The sequence below is a fragment of the Rattus norvegicus genome, chromosome 2 (assembly GCF_036323735.1).
Source record: "Rattus norvegicus strain BN/NHsdMcwi chromosome 2, GRCr8, whole genome shotgun sequence".
In the NCBI taxonomy this organism is placed as follows: Eukaryota; Metazoa; Chordata; class Mammalia; order Rodentia; family Muridae; genus Rattus; species Rattus norvegicus.
In genome coordinates this window covers 197,515,732-197,538,746 of record NC_086020.1, presented here as the reverse complement: position 1 = coordinate 197,538,746, position 23,015 = coordinate 197,515,732, and the positions used below count along the sequence as shown (strand labels likewise).

The following is a 23,015-nucleotide window of genomic DNA, read 5'->3' as shown; positions in this document are numbered from 1 at the left end:
TTGAACATGCGTTGAGCTTGTTCTTGTTATCCTCTGAACCATACATATGACCGTGTGGCATGGCATTGTGTCAGGTCTTATAAGTAACCTCAGAAGGGTTAAAGTGCGTGGGAGGGTGTGCACAGGTCCATGGTGATCCCACTGTTTTCTATAAGGGACTTGAGCATCCTCAGATCTTGGTATCCATTGGGAGTCCTATGGACTCCAGGGATACTGTTATCTCTTTCCTTACATATTTGGAATACTCAGTTTTCAGCCTCAGACAACAACTTTCCGAATGGAAGTTTTGATGATGCAGTAGGCTACGAGAGATCAGTAGTACCAAAGTACTAGACCACGCGTAGTAGGCCAGGGTTGGGGTGCCAACCTGCTGTGACTGTGGTGTCTTTAAATGAACACGAGGATCGTTTTTCCCCTTCCCTGGAGGGCGCTGCCCTGCCCACCTCAGCAGGACCAGAGGGTCCGATATAGTGTTAATGGGCACCCAGTCCTGTGTGTATTTCTGGGTTGGTCGTACCCATTAGGATAGCGTCATGCGTGGTGAGCACTAGGCAGGAGCGAGGCTGTGGTGTGTGAAGTGTACCCTCTCTGTCTGCTCCCCAGCTGGGGCTGTTTAGTGCTAGAAGCCGACAGCCACTAGACCTCGGAGGCAAATGAATTTCAGATGGGTTAGGGTGAGCCCCCCAACCTCCATATGTCTTTACCTTCAACATCTGTGAAGAAAGCGCCATGTGTCCCCACTCCACGCAGGTAGCACCGCTTCAACCTTCCCTATCTCTCCTGCTTAGCTGAGGAGACCAGCATAGTGCTTGGATCTTGGGAAGATCATGTGGCATATGACCATTTCCCTGAACCGTCCTCAGTCTCTCTCTCTCTCTCTCTCTCTCTCTCTCTCTCTCTCTCTCCCTCTCTCTCTCCCTCTCTCTCTCTCTCTCTCTCTCTCCCTCCTTCCTCCCTCCCTCCCTCCCCTCCTCCCTCCCTCCTTCTCTCTCTTTCTCATCTCATCTCATCTCATCTCATCTCATCTCATCTCATCTCATCTCATCTCATCTCATCTCATCTCGTCAGGTAGCCTTGGATATCCTGGAACTCTTTCTGTAGTTCAGATGGGCCTCAAACTTACAGCAATCCTCCTGCCTCTGCCTCTCAAATGCTGGGCTTACAAGTGTGACTACTGTAGCTGGCTGCCTAGGCAGAGAGATGCGCTGGAGGATAAGGAGCTGTGAGCATGCTTCAGGAGCCCCTGAAATTCTGTCACAAAAGCAAAGTCCAAAGGTTAAACAGACACACCTGCAGTTGTCTTCATTTCCTTGGCTCACGGTGATGGTTGTATCCCTCAGGAAGCTGCTGCAGTCTGCGCGTCTCATTCCTGACAAGGGGCAGGTTGTCCAGAGCTTAGTGTCACAGCCTGCACGAGCTACTTCCTAGCTTGGGACTTTGGTCAGTTTATGTGTTTCAATTTCCCTCTTCATTAGTGGCAGCAGCAGCAGCAGCAGCAGCAGTCGCAACAGTATCGTCATCATCATCGTCATCGTCATCATCATCATCATCGTCAGCAGTAGTCGCTGCAGCAGCTCTTGCTTCTTGGGTGGCCGTGGAGATTGAGTGTTAGTGAATGGGAAGTGCTCAGGATATCATCCACCATGGACGCAACATGGGGATGGTCAGGTACTTATCTTTCATTCTTACGAAGGCATCACCAAGAGTCAGCTCTCAGATCCCTGGCCCAGCCTCTGGGGGCTTTTGTGCCACACCCCTTACTAAACCACCAGACTTGGATGCCTCTCCTTAGTTGGGAAAACCAAACATCTGGGAAGAGAAGCTTTTTGGATTCATTTCAGAGCCCCCACATAGGAACCTAACAGCAAGAAACCCCTGTGTGTTCAGACAGTGTTCATTCCTTGCCAAGTTCAAGTTCACACACCGGTTCCTGGAGGCGAGGCCTGATAACAGTCAAGATCAGAAAGAGAAATATTCTCTTGGTATCTCCCAGTGCCTCGAGACCCTATTAAATGGAGAGGCATCAATTGCAAGTGAAGCACAATGTTTGCTCTGTCTGTGATTTTAGCACTGAGCTGTCCACACAGCTCTGATCCGCCCTGGCTTTTCCCAGATTGTGGGCAGCACAACTGTATCACGAGCACACATTGGCATAGGCCTCCCTGCAGTTTCCAGCTATGCCAAGTGGCACAGGGTGGATTGTGGGGTTACCAGCAGGCTTGAGTACCTGGCCCCTCACTGGTTCTCTAGCTGTGACTCCCATATGGGACTTCTGTACCTTTTACCTTCTTCGATAAGCTCCACCTCAGGACATTTGTCAACCCAACCATCGGAGGAAACCAATTCAACAAATAATGAAAAATCTACACTGCTTTGCAAACAGAAGTGGCTCCCATTAGCTAGAACTCCAGTCTATCTAGAATGTGGACTTCATATCTGAGCAAGGGTCAGCCGAGCTGCCAGCATAGCTCAGTTAGGAATACCTATGTTGGGCAAGCAGGAGGACATGATTTTGTTTCCCATTTAAAAAAAAAAACAAAAACAAAAACCAAAAAAAAAAAAAAACCCAAAAAACCAAAACCACAACAGCTGGTGTGGTGGTGGCCTCAGGACTCGGTAAGCAGAGGAGGCTGACCCTTGGGGCTAGCTAGCTGGCCAGTCAGCCATGCTGAGTCACCAAGCTCCCAGTAAGAGTGAGAAATTCTGTTTCATAAACAAAGCAGAAGCCTGGCAAGATGGGTCAATGGGTAGAGAGGCGTTTGGATGCATGTCTGCTAGCTTGAGTTTACACCTTGGGTCCCACAGGGTGGTAGAAGAAAATCAAGGCCTGAGAGTTGTCCTCAGACTTCCATGAGCACAATAGTGCATGAGTGTGTACACACACACAGACAGACAGACACACACACACACACACACACACACACAGAGAGAGAGAGAGAGAGAGAGAGAGAGAGAGAGAGAGAGAGAGAGAATAAACAAGGTAGAAAGCAACCAAAGTTTGACCCTGGTGTCTACATGCACACACACATGTACACCCCTGTATGCCTGTATGAGCACACACATGCAAACACTAAGAAGTACCAGGATAGTAAAGGAGACAGAAAGAATGGGGCATAATCCTTCCTCCTCCTTGGTGCTTGAGACAGAGCACCTCAACTCATATAGCCCAGGCTGCCTCAAACTCTCTGTGTAGCCAACGATGACCTTGAACTTCTGACCCTACTGCCCCACATCACAAGTGCTGGGATTACAGGTGGGCAACATCACATCTGAATTTCTGTTTTGCTTTAATGTTTTAGACTTTGCCCCAAATAGACCCATCTAATACTTTATGTGGCAGCCCCTCCATCCTGTGCCCTGCCCCGTGGGGTCTGTCCGTTCAGTTTAGGGTGAAGATTATAATCAAGGCTGTTTGCGATTCCCACAGGGCAGCAAGCATTAGCTTCAAAGTACTTATGCCAGATATCAGCTAAGACATCGAGAGGGAAACAAGCATATTACTAATTAATGATGTTGGAGGTTAATATCGGATATTTTGAACACGTGTACATCTCAGGAAAAAAATCCTTCTTAATTAATGGTGGTGAGCAGTGTTTTCACTGACGGGGGTTTATTTAACCTCTTCAGGTAAAGATCTAACAGAAGGCAATAGCTGTAGTCTGATGTTGGATTCTCTGGTGTTCGACGGCCCAGCCTGGGCCTGCCCTCCACAGCCTCCCTCTCACCCACCCCTTCTCCTAGAGAAACCCTAGTTGATTCCCATGTCCAAAGGCATTTCTTCAGTAGAGGTTTGCTAAGCCCATTATTAGGTTGTTACTGGGATGAGGGCTTTGCCCTACCCACCTTATTTTGTCTGTATAATATTACTTAATGTCTACCATTATTTCAGAGATATGTATTTGCCCCCAAGTCCACATTTTTGGTGTTTCTTGGAAAATGGCAAGCCCCAGAAATTTCTGTTTCAGGCTGCCTTCATGGAGCTAACACCGTGTCTCCATGTTCCTGAGTCCACCGGTACATGGTGTCTACTATCCAATGGCTGTGCTGGTGTTAGAGCAGGGCAGACCTGCGGATATCTTGGTCTGCCTGATGTTGTTGTGATACACTTTAAAGAGTTAGTTTAATTTAAAAAAGAAGGGAACTGAACTTACTAGGTTTTTCCAGCTGGGTAGGAAGTTCAACTCTTACAAGCGTCATTTTTCTTAGTTGTAGAGTACACTGAACAGCAACTGTGCTGCACACAGTTTTCTAATGGCCAGAAAAGAGGAGCCAAAGCCATGGTGGCACACAAACACCATACTAGCACTTGAAGGTAAAGAGGCAGGTGTTCAAGACCATCATCAGCTACTTAGTGAGTTCAAGGACTGCCTGGGCTATATGAAACACTGTCCTTTTTTTTTTTTCTTTTTTCTTGCCTCAAGTTTATTTGTAAAAACAGCATAAGACACTGATCATCTACAAACAGTGTGTAGGTGGTTGTGTCCCAGCCGTCTGTCTGTCTTCACACTGGCAGGAGCCTTTCCCATGGGGCCTTCGCAGGGGCCTGGGCACCCTTGAGAGCCTGAGCTGGAGCTGCAGCCTGGGCCTTAGCTGGAGCTGTGGCCTGCGCCTTGGTTTGAACCTTGGGCTTTGGTTGGCAGAGCCTATGACCCTTGGGCATGTAGCTTCGAATCCTCTTCCCAAGCTTGGGGTGAGCCATGAAAGCCAGACGGCTGGGTTTGCGGCTGGGGCCCTTTGTTATCTTGGGCTTGATGGCCTGAGGCTTCACAAGGGCCTTGAGGGTTCTGTTCATGCACTCACTGCCTTTGCATTGTTGGCCTGTGTCTTCTTCAGGCCTTTCTTGTTGTGCTTCTTGGCAAAGCATATGTTCCTTAGGAACTTGGGGTCTTTGTGACTGGGGTTTCTTGATGCCATTTCTGTGCCATTTGGGGGACTGGTTGTGTGTGGTGTGGTTCTTGGACTTGGCCATGTCTGCACGGTAAGCCGTGGCTCCCACCAAGACTCTGTCTTAAAAAATGAAAACAAAACCAAACAACAACAAAAGAAACGAGTTATAAGAGAAGAGGAGGAGGAGGAGTGTAAGGATGAGAGCTTTTGTGGAGCGTAGGAAGAGCTTGCATGCTCAGAACACATTCGGGAACCTTCTAGGGCCTCATCAGTTATGAGAAAACCCCAGGAGGTAGAAGATGGTCCACCAGCACTCTTTATCTTTTACTTAAAAGGAACATATGTTTTCATTAGAAATGGAGTTCATGGTGACACTTTGATTCATCTTATCATCATACTTTGTCTTATCCACCCCTCCCACTGTTCTACCCTCTTCTACCCCTTGCTCATTGGTCCTCTTCCCTCATCCCAAAGAGTAGCCCCTCCTGTTTTCATGACGTCTATATTCTGTTACCCTCTCTTGTTTTCCCTCCCTGTCCCTTTAGGCTCCTTCCTCTCTCACAGCCCCTTCTGCCAGGTTTGTGTCACTTATCGTATGGTTTCTAGTTTTATCTGTTTTCCTACAAATTTCATAATTTATTCTTCTATACAACTGAACACAATTCCACCTTGCATTTATATCACAATCTCTGTATCCGTTCATGTTAATGGACATCTGGGCTGGCCCCATAGGCTGGCTGTTTTGAATAGTGTAGCCTTCACCATGGATGCTGACTTGAAATCTTCTGAGTATAGAGTGCTATAGCTGGATCACAGGTAATTCTCTATGCAGCTTTCTGAGGAGTCTCCATATGGAGTTCCTTTATGGTTGTCCTAGCTTGCATTCCAGTACTGTATAAAGGTCCCTCTTTCACTATCTCCTCTCCAGCACTTGCTGTCATGTGTTTTCTTTTTCTCCCCTAAAATGTTTGTTTGTGTGTGTGTGTGTGTGTGTGTGTGTGTGTGTGTGTGTGTGTGTAAACCTAAGTATAGTGTCTGTGGTTTTGGGAACTAATTTGAGCCCTATGCAAGAGCAGTTTGTACTCTTAACCTCTGAGCCGTATCTCCAGCCCCATTGTTTGATTTCTTGGTGATAGGTCTGATGGGGGTTGGAGGGTTGAGAGGAAATCCCGGAATATTTTAATTTTAATTTGCTTTTCCCTGATGTTAAGGATGTTAAACCACTTGTGTTGGCCATTGTGTTTCTTCCTCTGAAACCTAATTTACCAGCCCTTTTTGTTGGATGATTTTTAAATTATTTAGCTTCTAGACTTCCATTTATAGATTCTAGACATTAATTTCTCATCAGACTTACAGCTGGCCATCACTTGACTCTGCTGATCATTTCTGTTACCTAGCAGGGTCTGTGTTACTTACTCCTCTGTGGCTGTGATAAAGAAACGTGACCAAGGGGAGCTTTAGAAGTGTTTATCTTTGCTTACAGCTCCAGAGGTTGGAGCCATATGCAGGAGCAGGAGTAGGGAGCTGGCCAATCACATTTTCATCTATGTGAAGTAGCAGAGCAAGTAGACTAGATTGGGGTGAAACTATAGGTCCCCCTAAGCCTGTGCCCTGTAGTGTACCTGCTTCACCAAGGATCCGCATCCTGAAAGTTCACAATGTGAGTGTTGTCAATCCATGAGCACAGGGTGTAGCTTTTTAGATTTCTTTCTTCAGTGTTTTGAAGGTTTCATTAAGGAGATTCTTTGCTTCTTTGGTTAACTTTGTTCATAGTTGGGTTTTTTTTTTGTTTGTTTTCGCTTTTGTTTTTTTACTTTTACTTTCATGGCAAGTTTACTATTTGGCAAAAAAGTTACTGTGTGTATGTGTGTGTGTATGTATGTGTGTATGTGTGTGTATGTGTGTGTGTATGTGTATGTATGTGTGTGTATGTGTGTGTATGTGTGTGTATGTGTGTGTATGTACGTGTGTGTGTATGTATGTGTGTGTATGTATGTGTGTGTATGTGTGTGTATGTGTGTGTGTATGTGTGTGTATGTATGTGTGTGTATGTGTGTGTGTGTGTGTGTGTGTGTGTGTGTGAATGTGTGCAGGTATGTATATATGTGTTCGTGTGAGTGTAAGTGCAGTATGTGTATTTGGATGTGTGGTCTGTGTATGGAGATGAATGTAAGGCCTGAGGTCCACCTGGGGTGTTGCTCCTTAGGAGACATCGTTGGTTTTGAGACAGGATGTCTCACTGGCCTGGACCTCAATGATTAGGCTCCGCTGCCCGGCAAGCAAGCTTCAGAGATCTATCTTCTTTATCTCCCCAGTGTTGAGAGTACGAGCATGAGCTGCTGAGCCTCCATGTCCAGCATTTCCTGTGAGTGCTGGGGATTGAGCTCATGTCCTCGTGCTGGCATGTAACTTTTCCCTAGCCCCCTGAATGCTCGTCATCTAAGATTGCAATGGAGTCTTCACGGTCTTTTAAGTAGGGATCCTGTAATGTATAAACAGGGATGGTTGGACTTCTCCTGTCTGTATCTCTTTTGTTTTTCTCTTGTGTTATTGTTCTAGCTGCGACTTTGAGTATTATATTGAACAGAGGTGGGGAGTCTTAGTCATTGTTCCACTGCTGTGAAGAGGAACCATAACTAAGACAACTCCTTATTTCCCTCCAAGTCTTGATTTTTATTACTTAAAAATGTTGTACATTTATTTTGCTTTCTGACTCTGTGCCTGGGCCTTCAACACTTTCACAACGATTTTCTGCTCCTCAATGAGGAAAGCCTGCTTGATCCTGTCACGGTCACACTTGGCACACATGGAGCCACCATAGGCCCTGCTGATGTACTTCTTTGTCTTAGGCAATCTCAGAAGGACTTTGGGTCTCACGAACCCCTCGCAGTCTGCCTGGGCATACGCCACATGCGGATTTGGGTGCTTTCCCGACCTTCTGGTGTAAAGGTAAACAATCCTATTGCCAGGGTTCAAGACAGCCTAGTTTTGTTAGAGGCTGTATTGTAGGAAAGCCTATGATGGTTGTCAAACTCTGGACCCCCCTGAGTTCCTCTAAGCACTGCCCTGGAAGAGGAGACATCTCTTATAAAAGAGAGAGCATTCAATTGGGGGCTTACTTAATAAGTTCAGAGGTTAAGTCCATTATCATCATGGCAGAAGCATGGCAGCGGGCATGGCATGGTGTTAAAACTGTTGAAAGATATATCCTGATCCTTAGGTAGAGAGGAGAAAGAAAATGGACCAGGCATGGGCTTTAGAAAATCTCAAAGCCCATCCCCAGTGACACACTTCCCACAAGGCCACACCTCTAACAAGGCCATGCCTCAATCCTAATTCTTCTCAAATAGTGCCACTCCCTGATGACTAAGCTTTCACATATATGGGGGGTATTCTTACTCAAACCACCACAGCACACGCGTTCCTTTCCTGACCTTTCAGAGCAAGTGCTTTCAGTCTCTCCTTATTTAACATAATATGTTTGTCATATGTCACCTTTATTATGTTGAGGTGTATTCCTTATATTCTGAGTTTCTTCAGGGCTTTTATAATGAAGGGATATTGAACTTTGCCCGAGGCCTTCTCTGTATCTGTTGAGATCTGTGTAAGATTGTAATGTAGTCTTTATGTTCTTTTGCCTCTTTTTTTTTTTTAAAGATTTAAGACAGACACAGCAGAAGAGGGCATCGGATCCCATTACAGATGGTTGTGAGCCACCATGTGGTTGCTGGGATTTGAACTCAGGACCTCTGGAAGAGCAGTCAGTGCTCTTATCCACTGAGCCATCTCTCCAGCCCCTTTATGTATTTTAAGTAGGGATTGTCTTTAAGCTTGTTCATGTGCTGAACTACATCCATTACATATGTTGAACCGCTCTTGCATCCCTGGAAGGAAAGCAACTTGACAACAGTGCATGACTTTCTTTTTTTCGGAGCTGGGGACCGAACCCAGGACCTTGCAAACGCTCTACCGCTGAGCTAAGTCCCCAGCCCCAGTGCATGACTTTCTTTATGTGCTCTTGAATTCAGACCGCAAGTGTTTAGTTGGGAACTTTCGTTTCTATGGTATTAAGGATGTTAGCCCTTGATACCTTTATCTTTGAATCTCAGGTAACCTGAGGCACGGAGTGGTAAGGACATTTGTCCGAAGTCATACAATGTGTAGCTGACCCTGGATTCAAGGCCACGTGGCCACACATGTTTTTTCCAGAAGCCACACTTTCCCTCTAGGTCATCTTGCAATTTGGAGAGGGGAATTCCTTTGAATTTCCTCAATTAGACCCATATGAGCTCACTCAACTGGACTCCCTGTGGGTTGAGGTGACAATAGTTCTGCCTGTTGTGTCTAGTGCAGACACATAGGAGACATGTAAGAAATCGACCTCAGTTGTCCTCATCAGTGCCTATATTTGAGTGGAGGACAAAACCTTGTGCTGAAGAAGGGGTGCCCTTGGGTCCTGACATAAGCCTTCTAAACCAAGGTGATTTGTCCTTGTGTGGTGCCAGGCAGGGAGTGCTCAACTCTTATCGTGGTCTTTCTTAAGAGCATTTTCTAGATTGTGGCTTGCATCCACAGATAACCTATCTTAGCACCAGGGCTGTGGGGCAGTGTTCCAGCATGCACTTGAATGCTCTCACATGGTTGCCAACTGTGTGAACAAATAAAAAAGCAGATAGCACGAAGGGATGTTTGATTCTTGGCTTTGTGGTCACCCTCCAGTGGGAGAGGTGGTTGCACGTAACACCTGTGGTCATTATCCCTGAAAGGTCGCCACTGGGGCCATTGGGGACATAGAGCCACAAATTACCCTCCCTCCATTAATGGAGCTAACAGCCTTGGAGTGCTAGATACTGCAGATGGGACTCACTGAACTGTCTCAAGGGGTGTCTGGAGGTTGAGACAAAAGAGATAGAAGGAGAATTGGTCTTGCAGTGGAGTGTGGAGATATTTGTTCAGGACACTTGAGACAACGCCAAGCTCTTACTACAGGCCTCTGTGAACTTCTACCTCCTCATCTGCAGTGTGTCACATAGGCGTCACCAGTGACAAGACCACTTAACTACACATCTTCTTATTCAAGCATCCCCTGAGCACCTCTTGTATATCTTACTCAGTGCTGAAGGAGGAGATACAGCTCAGATTCAGGGTCATCAACTGGTACCGGGCCTCTGGGCCCTGGCCCATGGGAGCAGTATCCTAAGGGAAGAAAACAAGAAGTAAGCTTCTTCACTTAGTATTGATTTTACCACTTACTTCTCTGGCTTTGGGAGTAGAAGGTGATGAACAGCAGCTGTGGGTACCATTGTCAGGATCAGGCCTGGCTCCTGTCCTTCCATCTGTAGGAATACTCCTGTGCCTGGCCTCTTGGGGCCCTCCTTTGGCCTCCATAAGCCAGATGTGTGGAATTTCAGCTGACACTTCTTTTAGAAAGGTTGATGTATTCAGATCCCCACCCGGCCTCATCTGCTCTCTCTCCACTCTCCACCCTTGCCAGGTCTTCCTCTCCATGCAGATGTTTGTCCTGTTAACAGCAGACAGCTGTCACCATGTTCTCTTGTACATCATGCTCCTGAACCTCCTGTCTTCCAATTTGCCCACCTTATCCTGGCTTCATTTCCATTTTCCAGTTCATAGGCCTGGCACGTAATTGTCTCCACAAATGTTAGTATCTTTCCTGTCTCAAACCTCTCTTAGGCCAGACAGCATGAGTGTCTGGCTTCTGATCTAGTCTCCAATAGGACACTCAACATACTTGCACATGTGTTATCCCTGCACCCACGAGTGGGCCTTCTACATGCAGTGTCAGCCTCCCCTCCTCCTTGAGCTGTTACTGGCCTCTTTCCCTTATCCCTTCCTGTGGGGCAGGCATCTGCCTTCCCTCTCTGTCCTTCCCGGTCCTTCCAGCTGTGAGCAGGCATTTGCTACCCGTGTTCTCAGCGTTCTTTCCATTGAGTGTCTCTAGGGACGCATGTTCCTTCTCTTTTAAACAGTGCTCCTTGTGGGAACTTGGGGTATGGTTGGCCTGGGCTCGAAAGTTGAACTTCCTCCACTGGGGTGATAGATTATACAAGCATTCTTGGTCTCAGATGCCACTTTGAGACTAGACCAAGCCCTTTCTGGAGAAATTGGTCTGGGACACTCAAATCAGGAGCATCTGGGACATCTGCTCCGGTAAAGTCTGGCCTAGGGAAGGGGCAAAGAGAAGGGAGGTCCATGGCCTGGTGGGGACAGGCTGCTCAAAGAGCAGAAGGTACAGCATGAAACAAGTTCCTGGTAGTAGCCCCACCTGTGTTAGCTCAGGGGTCCCGTCTAGATCGGGGTTTGCTGTGCAGGGCCCTGTGTTGACTTTTCCCAGCTTGAAGGCCTGTGTACCCTTGTTGGTTGAAGTCTTTAGAATGGTAGACTTTGTAGTTCTTATCAGTGTGGGTCTTGGGTAGTAGGTGCTATCTCACTATGTTTGTGAAGTAGTCTGAAGTTGGGGGCACCCAGCCAGAGGGAGCCCCACTCTATAAAGGCTGAAAGGATGGGCACTGGCTACAGAGGCCGTTTTCTGTGGTCCAGAATGAGGTGCTTTGTGCTGCTCCTCGCGGTTCTTGCCATCGCCCAGAGCCATGTGGTCACCAGGTGAATGTTGGACTTTGGATGGGCAGGGGGTCTGTTGCTCTTCCAGCGCTCAGTTCTCTTGGGGACTCCAGGGGAGCTGCTCATCCTCTGGTCTTTACACACTGAATGTGATCCTGAGGACGGGGTGCCAGACAGGAAGCCTCGGGGATAGGAAAACATGGTTTCCAGAAAAAAGACCTACCTGGCATTTGGTTCCCAGCTCTATTACCTCTGTGCCTTCATTTCTTCATCTGCTATGAAATTAGGGCCTTCATAATGCCCATCTTTTAGGGCTGCTATGAGACTGCAGGAGTTAATATTTGTAAAATACCTCAAATAATGTTAGACCTACCATGGAAGCTATATATGCACTCGTTAAAATAGATTTCTTGGTTTAAGAACTCTTTTAGAAAGGCTCAAAAATAGCTCGAGCATACCTCTAGATGATTGCACTTTACAGATGAGACCATGGTCCAGGGAGAGTCCCTGTGCTACCCAACACCATGTGGGACATGTAGATAGTAATGGAGCCAGGGCTCAATCTGGCTGGACTTGCACTCTTGCTGCCCCCACCCCATCCCAGGTGCTTGTATGTGTGTTCTGTCAAGGCTCGGACATAGAGAAGACTGTAGAGAAGACTGCACACCTTCTTGAATTGGATCTTTAAAAAGAGGTTGAGTATCTTCGCTAGGGCTCTCTGACAATGATTTTTTTCTCAAGTCCAAGGTGTGCTGGCAGTTACATAAGAGCCAGAGCCGGAGCTGAGGACCCTGGGATGAATTGCAGGCATGGCTGGCCTCTTGGCTCTGCATGCGGTAGCAGCCGAGTTCTAGTTGTAGCTGGCTTTCCTCTGGAAGAAGAGGTCCCTGAATCCAATGCGTGGCACCCGTACTTCTGTAATCTCAAGTTGTCTTTTCTGTTAGCTCTCAGAGGGGACGGTGTGATTGTTAGACACTTTAGGGACTGTGGTATGCACAAAGTTCTGCTTTAATCTGTAGGGAGAGAAAATGGTCAGACGGTCAAGTACAGAATAAAAAAGTGTTGGGAAGGAAGGATCGACCCTATTGTTTAAGAAGAAACTGAAGACGAAGGCATCGGAGTCCCCCAGAGTGAAGGCCACAGGGCTTTGGCAGCCTGCTTGTGGAAGTGCGCAGGGCTTGAGAGTCTCCTGGTGGAAGCTCAGGGGCTGTGGCAGTATTCAGGGGGCTGTGCAGTCTTCAGGGGGCTGTGGCAGTCTTCAGGGGGGCCAAGGGACATGGCAGAGGCAGATCTGTTCTTTTCTGCAGTTTCCTCTCTTGATCTTTTTCCCCCTCAAATTGAATTGCCTTCATTATCCCAAACCTAAACGGGGCCAAGGGGTCCAGTTTGGTGTCCTGCTCATGCTGAGGAGGTTTTGAAGAATTTTCAGCCACTTTGGGGAAAACACTATTCAGAGAAGAGAAAAGCAATAGGCAGAAGGTGGTGTCACTGCTGGAAGCAGGTGCCGCCATGTAGGAGACGTCATCATCTCTGCACAGAGGGGTCCTCCTCACTGTGGACCTCTGTGCTTTGGACAGTGTCTGGCACTCAGTAAGGTCACAGGTAGAGTTTGGTGAGCGAGTAAGTGACAGTGTTCTTGGTGGCTTTCCAACCAGGAGTAACAAAACTTATTACTTACTATGTCGTAAAACAAATGTAGCGAGTCTCTACCATATGAAAAAGGAAAAGTAACAAGAAATATCAGGGCATTGTATTTAATGGCTCTATACAGTGACCTGTAAAGCGACACAGAATCTATTATTTTACTTTTTTGGGGGTATGATTTTTAGAGTTGGAAAATCACTGACTGGTACTGTCAGTGAATGCTGGCCAGAGGCTGAGCTGGGAATGTGTGTGGGGATGGTTCATGGAGCCCAGTCTTCTTCCTTATGGTGACTTCACCTCCCCTCCTCAGGATCCCTCTGCACAAAGGGAAGTCTCTGAGGAACACCCTGAAGGAGCAAGGACTGCTGGAGGACTTTCTGAGGAGACACCAGTATGAGTTCAGTGAGAAGAACTCCAACATCGGGGTGGTGGCCAGTGAGCCTCTGACCAACTATCTAGATGTGAGTGTCGGAGGGCCTTCTCAGGGATGATTCTAATGTTCCTAGGCTCCTGCCTTGCAAGGGCATCCCTTCCTTCAGGGACTGTGAAGCCTGTGGGGCATGGAGGCCACTTCCCTGCCATCAGTAGCTCTATCACGGGCCAGTAGAGCCAGCAAAGGCAGCCCTCTGGTCTTCAGGGCTCCAAAAGCCTTGCTGGATGGGTCTGAGTTCAGATGACCTTCGCCATACAGCCTGCTTCTTGGGATCAGAGGAAACATGCCTTAGTGTGTGGTCATCAGATCTGGAGGCAGCAGATACCTGGTCTTTAGCTTCTAAGGAATAAGTTCTAGTTTTCTCTTCTTCCCACCCAGGCAAGAGTGCCATTGTTCTCTTTTCCTTTCTGGAATCTGCCCCCATCCATCACTCATGGCACCAAACAGCCAATGCTTTTATGCCTGTGTTTACATTTCTACATCTAGGTCACAGTCCTGCCCCAGCCTCAAGGGAGCTGGAAGGAGCAGGTAATGTGGAAGCTTGAGTGGGTCCCCTCCTGGGACCCTGCTCTCAGCAGATGCCGTAGGTCTATGGCTAGCTTCTTCCTGCCTGGTCTCTTCCCTAGGCAGGACTCTAAAGTTTAAAGTCTAGAAAGTAGTTCCGGCTCACTGTGTGCTTCTGAGCTGATTCTAGACTGCTGCTGGGGTGGGAGTGCAGAAGACTTGGAGATGAAGAGCCCTCCGTGTGGAGTGGGCACCACCCTCTCCTTTCTCCTTCTTGATGCTCCCCTTCTCAGGTCTCTGAGTAGAAACTCAGGACTCGCAGGCATCTGTTCCCAGGATCAACTCTTCCCCAGTGTCCCCCATCCCTGACTACCCCTCTGACCCTGAGATGTCTGTTCTTAGAGTGAGTACTTCGGACTGATCTACGTTGGAACACCACCCCAGGAGTTCAAGGTGGTGTTTGACACAGGCTCCTCAGAACTCTGGGTGCCCTCTGTGTACTGCAGCAGCAAAGTTTGCAGTGAGTGACTTTCCACTCTGCCCACCCCTCTTGTCCCTTCCTTTTCTATCTCCCAGATGAGGAAATGGAGGTCCAGAGAGGAGAAGGGTCTTGGCTAAAGCTACTCAGATAACAGAAAATGGGCTTTGAAAACACACACCAGGGTTTCTTCTCTCTGTGTTTGGAATTACATGGGCACGGGTTTGGGGATGGGGTTTGGATTTCTTGACTAAACTATAGGGCCAGGTTTCAGAGAGACCAAACTATATATTTTCCACAGAGAGAATGTCTGATTCATAGCTGTACTCTCACAAGGTTTAGTGAGGTTTTCCACTCTGCTTGAGGATGTTGAAGGCAAGAGGACACCAAGGATCCACTAATTTGGGTCTTTGCTGCAGGAAACCACAACCGCTTTGACCCATCCAAGTCCTTCACCTTCCAGAACCTGAGCAAGCCCCTGTTTGTCCAGTATGGTACTGGCAGTGTGGAGGGCTTCCTGGCCTATGACACTGTCACGGTAAGTGAGGTGGCAACAGCCTGGGCTTCCCTGATGTTTCTCTGACGCTGTCTCTCTCCCAAGATGTTCCAGTTTCAATGGGTTGTGCATCTGGTGGGAATGAGGGCCCCTTGGGTCCTGTCCACTGGGTGGCTTCTGAGAGGGGTTCCCACTGGTACCCACTTGTGTGATGCTTCCTTCCCTCCTCCATTGCTTGCTGTGGCTGCGCTCAGAACTCCCCTCGAATGCTTCCCCAGTTCCTGGTGTTCAAGTTCCCATCTTGGCCAGACTTCTGGATTTGGGTCACTCACAGTTTACTTGACTCCATGCACATTCACGCACATGGTCCCGTCACCTCTACTAACCTTCCCTTTGGCCAGTTCTCCCCCAGCCTTTGCTTCTCTGCAGAATGTTACTCTATCAAAGAGGTCTCTCCAGCATCCTGTAGAATCACACGCTGCCTATGGCTTTACCCTGATTTGTTTTTCTTCTGAGGGCTCATTGTACCTGACATGTTCTACACCACTGCTTTTTAAAATCCACGATTGACCATTCCTGTTGGATAAAAGGTTCCCCCAGGCAGGGACTTTCTTCTCTCCATTACTATATCTCTAAAGCCTTACACACGGCACCCCAGAACTCCTCAATGATAGCTTGTTGGCTGAAAGAGAGAGAATTGTGTTATGCCTTAGTCCTTAGCCATTGTTCATTTATTCACACCATGAATGCTTGCTCTAAGATAGAGTGTGGGGCAAGAGGAGAGAGGACCTGCTTGCCTCATGCTTTCTAGCGAAAGGCATCCTGGTGGCCTTGTGAGAGCAAGGTCTATATACAAAAGACAAGTCAGATGGCTTTGAATGTGCCGAGTATGGCATGGAGAAAATAAAGCTAGAATGTGTGGGAGAATGCTTTAGTGGATATGGTTGCCCATGGCAAGCTGGATCCCCAGTGATACACTTCCAGAAGCCAGGCCAGAGATGATCTGGGGACAGCACTGCAGAAGAGCTGATTACAAAAATGCTGGGACAGGGAGGAGCTAGGGCAATTGAGGAAGGGGTCAGAGGCCAGCATTGGGGGTGGGGCAATGGGAGCTAAGGGTCGGGAATGAGAAAAGCTGTGAGGGGCAGGACCAGAAGGTGATTCCACTCTGCATCTACTAAGATGCGGAGGCAGTCGTAGCCTGTGTGGCAGGTTTGATCTCAGGTTTTAAGTTCACATTTGCTGCTCTGTGTGGGGACTTTCAGTTTATAAGACAGAGCAGAGGCAGGAGACCTGTTTCAGCCCTTCGTGTGTGTCTAGAGCAGGCTGGTGGACACATCTGCCCTCTGGGGAAATGGGCAAGTGAAGGACAATTTTCTTTAGCATGGTACCAATGACTGTTCAGTAAGCAGACCTTCAGTGAGCGTTCAGTGGTTGTTCAGCTGTTTAGCTTAGGCACCGGTTGGAGAGTCAGGCATTATTATTCCACTTATCAGATAAGGGCCTGAAAGATTCAAGCTCAGTCAGCAAGTAACTGAATGGAGACCCACATGGCACCCTCTTTGTGCATAGCGATGCCTCCATGGGAGGGAGGATCATGGGAGAGGACCACGACTCGAAGGTGCAGCTGTTTCTGCAGACGGCCTTAGAACAATCACAAGCCCCCTTCCTTCGGGCTTGTCCCCAGGATGAGAGCTGTGTCTGCACCAGCACCTTCTCCTCTTCCCCTTCCAGTCTCATCAGAGCAGTTCCTCAAAAGCAAGCAGAAAACGTGGAGGACCTGGCCCACCCCAGTCTCTTAAGCTAAAACTAATCCTGTGCTATCAAAGTGGAGACAGGACAGAGAGGGCTGGAGTTCTGACACCGGCCTGTGATCCCAGACTGGCTGCCCCTAGTCCTGGGATCCTCCATCTCTGGCTGCAGAAGCTCACAGGTGGAAACCACCACGACAGTTTCTTTTTCATCTTCCCAGGTCTCTGACATTGTAGTTCCCCATCAGACTGTGGGCCTGAGTACTGAGGAACCAGGTGACATCTTCACCTACTCTCCATTTGATGGCATCCTGGGCCTGGCCTACCCTACTTTTGCCTCCAAGTACTCAGTACCCATATTTGACAACATGATGAACAGGCACCTGGTGGCCCAAGACCTGTTCTCCGTTTACATGAGCAGGTAGGAGCTGCACCCACCAAGGGTCTGACGGGTAATCTGGTAAGCCCTGTTGACTGAGGTGAATGTCTGCCCTTTGGAGACACTACCTGCCAAGGTAGCCATCAGCATCCAAACTATCTCCATCCTCCAAGCTTCTGTCCGAAGACCTGACTGGAACCATTCATGTAACTGAGTTTACTGGGTCAAAGATGAGATGGTTTCCATTCTACACCCTCAGCCCCCTCAAAAAGCAGAGCCTTGCTAAAATGTGTTAGAAGGCTTGCATGTGCTAGGTCCCAGGTCAATCCCTGGCGCTATAAATAACAACGACAGAAACAAACCTTGTTTCCACCTCTAGATAAGGCCCTTTAACCTGTTCTTCCAAAGCGATAGGATCTCCGGAATCATTTGGCAATGTCTTTGAGAACCTCAGTCCTAAAGAGTACAGGGTGTTCCTTTACGAGAGAGAGAGAGAGAGAGAGAGAGAGAGAGAGAGAGAGAGAGAGAGAGAATTGCTTATTCAGGAATTTGTGTCAGAGCCAGGCCTGGATTCCAGGGAGCCTGTTACAGTGCTGCCACTTTATTTTCCTCCTCCTTGTGATGACCTACCTCCTCTCAGACTTGGGGTAGGTGGCTGCATAAGGAGAGAGAGACCACCCCCTGGAGAAGAAGCTGGACAGCTGAGGAGAGGGGACCCCAGGGAAAGAGTAAGGTGGTGTATTTCATTTGTCCATCCATCCATCCATCCATCCATTCATCCATCCATCCATCCATCCATCCATCCACGTATCCATCTATCCATCCATCCATCCATCCATCCATCCATCCATCCACATATCCATCCATCCATCCATCCATCCATCCATCCATCCATCCATCCATCCATCCACGTATCCATCCATCCATCCATCCATCCATCCATCCATCCATCCATCCATCCATCCATCCACGTATCCATCCATCCATCCATCCATCCATCCATCCATCCATCCATCCATCCACGTATCCATCCATCCATCCATCCATCCACGTATCCATCCATCCATCCATCCATCCACGTATCCATCCATCTACCCATCCATCCATCCATCCATCCACTCATTCATGTATTCCATCTATATTTACCAGGCCGTTTATATGCAGAAGCTAGGCCAGAACATGGGGTATACACATAAGCAAACAAGACAAGCTGGAAGATATGTTTTGGCAAGGGAAACAGACAGCACACAGATATTCACATTGTAATCAAGCAGTTGTGAGAAGCGTGCCCCAGCAAAGAATGGGGACAGTTTTAATCCAAAGTGTGGGGCCTTGTTGAAGACCCTCCTGGGGTGGAGGTTCAAGGGGTTGCTGGGAGGAACTGAGTCAGAACCTGGTGGCCTCCTGACCTGTGTGCTGAGTCACTCCCTCCCCATGGCAGTGCTGAGTCAGGTCCGGGAGGCTGAGAGGAGAAGGAAGGTGCTGCTGAGTCACCGTGAAGCCTGCTGAGGTTGCAGGGTTGGGAGAGAGGCAGCGAGAGGCCTCTAGGTCTCCATCCATCTGTCTCGGGATGGGACTGGACAGTTTTCCCCAGTAGGGTGTCTGCTGCTACAGAGAGGCCTTTCTTGGTTCCAGGAATGACCAAGGGAGCATGCTCACGCTGGGGGCCATCGATCAGTCCTACTTCATAGGCTCACTGCACTGGGTGCCTGTGACTGTACAAGGATATTGGCAGTTCACAGTGGACAGGTAGGTGAGCAGAACCTCGTATGGACCCCTGCTAGAGGCTGGCTTTTGGTGTATGGATATGGAGGCTCAGGTGTCACACCACAAGGCTGAGAAGAGTTGAACCCAGTAGCTTTGAGGTTACCGATGGATTCTGATAGCTAGCTGGAATCCTTTGCAAGTGCTTAAACTGCAAATCTAATCTTGCCTCGACTGCCTCTTGCCTGGAGGCACTGTGCTGAGTGGTTCTATGGCTGTCTCCTTGGTTGCCACTGAACCTGTAGGGGGTGGGTGCCAGGATTGCCCTCAGTGTGTAGATTGTAGACTTTTGATTTGGGTCTCATGATCATCATCTGAGGAAGCTGATTTGTGGATTCCTCATGTACCCACTTTGTTCATGAGAAGCCCAAGTATACAAATGGTGGGAGACTTCTGAGACAGGGATCGAGTAAATGGCAGAGAAAGCTTGAAACTGATTCTTTAGGCATCTAGGGAGTCCTCAGTCCACTCACAGAATGGCCCGTGGGTGAATTGTTTTGCTATTTGAATCCTTCCAATTTGAGCTGTTCTCAATTCAGCCACCAATTGAGACTATACTTAGTCTTTGATCTTGGGAAGTTTTGGGGGTTTCAAGAAGAGGCTCAAAAGAAGGGTTTGGACCTCCCTCCTTCCTTGAGGATCCTGATAAGGGTAGGAAGGACCCAGAGGGAGAAGGCTGGATGTAGGTTGGTACCCCGAAGCCCTTCTGTTTCATCTTCCAGGATCACAATCAATGATGAGGTGGTGGCTTGTCAAGGTGGCTGCCCTGCTGTTCTGGACACAGGCACTGCCCTGCTGACAGGGCCTGGTAGAGACATCCTCAATATTCAGCACGCCATTGGAGCTGTGCAGGGCCAACATGACCAGGTAAGGACAGGCCATCCCCTTACTTCCAAAAGCTTCCTGAATCAAGAGCCCCTTTCTCCACAGAAGAAATGTTGACCGAGAATGTTGGGTGAGCGCATTTTAAAAAAGTGGCCAATACTTCCCTTCCAGCTTTGGTCTGTCCTTGCTGAGGGAGCTTTATACTTTCTTTGCATAGTGACTATCTTCTGTTTCCTCATCCTCTGAGAGCCTATGGCTCATTAACCTTTCCCACACCTTCTTGCTTTACTTGGTCCACCATTACACCAGTCTACCCTTCTCCCTTTCTCCTGAGATACTTGTACACTCTGGCTAGTCCTATAAGGAAGCCATGGAGGCAAGCCTTTTTTGTCCCATATTAGGGCCCGTCCTTATGATGCTGAAAGCTGATACCTCCAGTGGGACTATGTTCTGAGACTCGGCCCCGTTTGGACAGCCTCCCCATTTCCCTCTGAATAGAGTCTCACAGTGTGGAGGAAGGAGTTCTGCACCATCAGTGCCTTTCTTGATAAATGACATTTCTTTCCCTTCTCTTAGTTTGACATTGACTGCTGGAGGCTGAACTTCATGCCCACGGTTGTCTTTGAGATCAATGGTAGGGAGTTCCCACTGCCACCCTCTGCCTATACCAACCAGGTATGCACTTCCAGAGAGCAATGCTCTGGGTCCACCTAGTATCCCTTGCCCTGGGACTTCAGCGAAGGCTAATGGCATGGGCCCCTTGAATGGGTCATAGGATTTATCTTTGAGCTTCTTTGTGTGACCACTTTGTGTGAGTCTTGCTGAAAAGAAACAGAAAACAGGAAGGACAGAGAGCCAAGGGCTTGGAGGAAGGATATAGATTGGATCCAAACTGCCCATTGGGACCTCTACCCACAGTTCAAGCTTCCAAGCCATGGTGGCTTAGAATTCCGTCTAGGGTTTCCTTAGCTCTTTTTGGCTGTTGTGGGACTGCTGGTCTCAATGTGGCCGGATCCTGAGTACCCTAAACTAATGACAACTAGGGTGATGGGTGCTGAGAGTCTGATGATAATGGGTTGGGAATGTGGGGTACAGCACATGGGGCCAGGACTCACCAAACCACCGCAGATTAAGTCAGGGTGACTTTCCTAAGCTCTATTTATTTATTAAAGAGTTTAATCCCAGCACTTGGGAGTCAGAGGCAAAAGGATTTCTGTGAGTTTGAGGCCAGCCTGGTGCTCATGGTGAGCTCCAGGACAGCCAGGACTGCAAGCAAAGACCTTGTCTCAAAAAACAGAACAGCATTTTAATTTATCTATCTGGGCATTTTGCCCACATGCATGTATACATAGTATGTGAACCTAGTGGCCATGGGGGTCAGAATAGGATGTCAGATCCCTGGGAATTAGAGTCACCAGTGGATGCGAGCCATCATGTGGGTGCTGGAAACTGAAACTGGGTTCTTGGGAAAAGCAACAAGTGCCTGATAACTCCTGAGCCCTCTCTCATTGCTTTTAATTTTAACTATTTTTAAGGTGTGTGTGTGCACATGCGTTTTTGAATGCAGTTGCCCGTAGAGGCCAGAAGAGGGCATAAGATCCCCTGGAGCTGGACTCACAGGAGGTTTAAGCAAGTTCTGGTGATTGCTAGGCAATCTCTTCACTCCGTACTTTCTTCACCTGTTGAGTGTGACAGATTTCATTCTCCTTGCTTACCTAGGAAGGTGATTTCAGGATGCAATGAGACAAGGGAGAGTAACTGAGTGAAAAACTCTCGCTGCTGAATCCAACCTCATTGCACTCTTGCTTTTTCCAGTTCCAGGGCTCCTGCTCCAGTGGCTTCAGGCATGGCTCCCAGATGTGGATCCTTGGAGATGTGTTCATTCGGGAGTTCTACAGTGTGTTTGACAGGGCCAACAATCGTGTCGGACTGGCCAAGGCTATCTGATTATACAACCACACACACACACACACACACACACACACACACACACACACACACACACACACACGATTTATCAAGTGGAACGCTCCCAATAAATACTGCATTTCTCCAAAGACTGGTTTCTCTTGTTTTCAAGGGCACTGGAGCTTTGCACCAATATGAGGTTGGGCTGTGCCTGCCATTAGGGCAGAGCTGAGGCCAAGTAAATTGGGGAGGGATGGGAATATGGTTGGTGGGTAGAAAACTTTCATGAAGAGGATGACTATTTTGAACTGAGATGGAGGAGACTAGGCCTGTGTTGTCCACCTGTCTTTCTACTCTAAGAACTTTCTAGAAAATGGTATCTATGATATCATACCATAAAATGGTATCTAGAAATGGAGTAGAGGTATGGTGTTAGGGCTGAGTAGAGAACACTCAGCCCATGGAGACGATGTCTCCAGGTTCACAAGAAGAAGGATTTCACTGCTGTTACAGACATGGATAGGAGATGCTAAATGCCTTGGAAGGGCCCATGATCATAAATTGCTGTTTATCTTGGGTGGTTAGGACCCTGGGTGACCATCAGTGCTCAGGTATACTCATGTTGGCCTGCTTTGAGGCTGGTAGTTGAGGCACCAGGAGTTAAGTTCCCATGAGGACTGGGTGCCGAGTAGATGGAGCACCTCCGCCCTCAGCCTTAAACATTCTTCCTGAAAGGGCCCCTCTGGAGAACCAGACCTCACAGGGTGAGAGCAAGGGATTAAAAGTAGATTTGCTTGTTCTGTTTTTCCCCTCAATCACCTTGGGGCACAGGCAGACAGGTTTCCATGGTAGCTCTTCAGAGCTTGGGGTCTGCGCTGACTCTTCTGGGCTTGCACACATGTGCTTCAACTCCCTTTTCTCTTTTTCTTTGCATGTGTGTGTATGTATGTGTGCAGGAACACGTGTGGAAATCAGATGATGACCTTGAGCATCATCCTCAGGAACACTGTCCACTTCTTTAGAGGCAGGATTTCTTGTTGCCCTGGAGCTCACCAACGAGGCTAGACTGGCTGTCTAAGACCCTCAGGGACTCTCCTGTCTCTGCTTCAGTGCTGGGCTTATGGGTTTGTATCAATATACCCAGCACCTTTACATGGGTTCTGGGACCCACACTCAGGTCCTCATGCTTGGAAAGCAAGTGCCTTATTGGCTGAGCCATCTACCAAGCCCTGGCACTGCCTTCATTTGATGGGTTTTCCCTAGAATGACATGAAAGCTCAGACTCCCGTTATCAGTCTTTTATAGTCACGGTGATACCACATAGCGACAGTGATAGTCTCGGTTGTACTTATGGAGTTGACCAA

General features: G+C 48.2%; 1 protein-coding gene across 2 annotated transcripts; it reads left to right on the top strand.

Annotated features, from left to right (window-relative positions):
• The first annotated feature begins 11,439 nt into the window (after positions 1-11,439).
• Positions 11,440-21,800, top strand: Cym (chymosin). 2 transcript variants are annotated; one of them, NM_020091.2, is made up of 9 exons: positions 11,440-11,511; positions 13,424-13,574; positions 14,453-14,570; positions 14,948-15,066; positions 16,997-17,196; positions 18,790-18,903; positions 19,641-19,785; positions 20,320-20,418; positions 21,559-21,797. In NM_020091.2, exons 1-9 carry the CDS (start codon positions 11,450-11,452, stop codon positions 21,688-21,690), a joined length of 1,140 nt encoding a protein of 379 aa, NP_064476.2. In that variant the 5' UTR covers positions 11,440-11,449; the 3' UTR covers positions 21,691-21,797. The 2 variants fall into 2 exon arrangements, with proteins under 2 accessions (NP_064476.2, XP_038958924.1); XM_039102996.2 differs by lacking the exon at positions 11,440-11,511 and having other exon boundaries at positions 13,398-13,574; positions 21,559-21,800.
• The last annotated feature ends 1,215 nt before the right edge of the window (positions 21,801-23,015 follow it).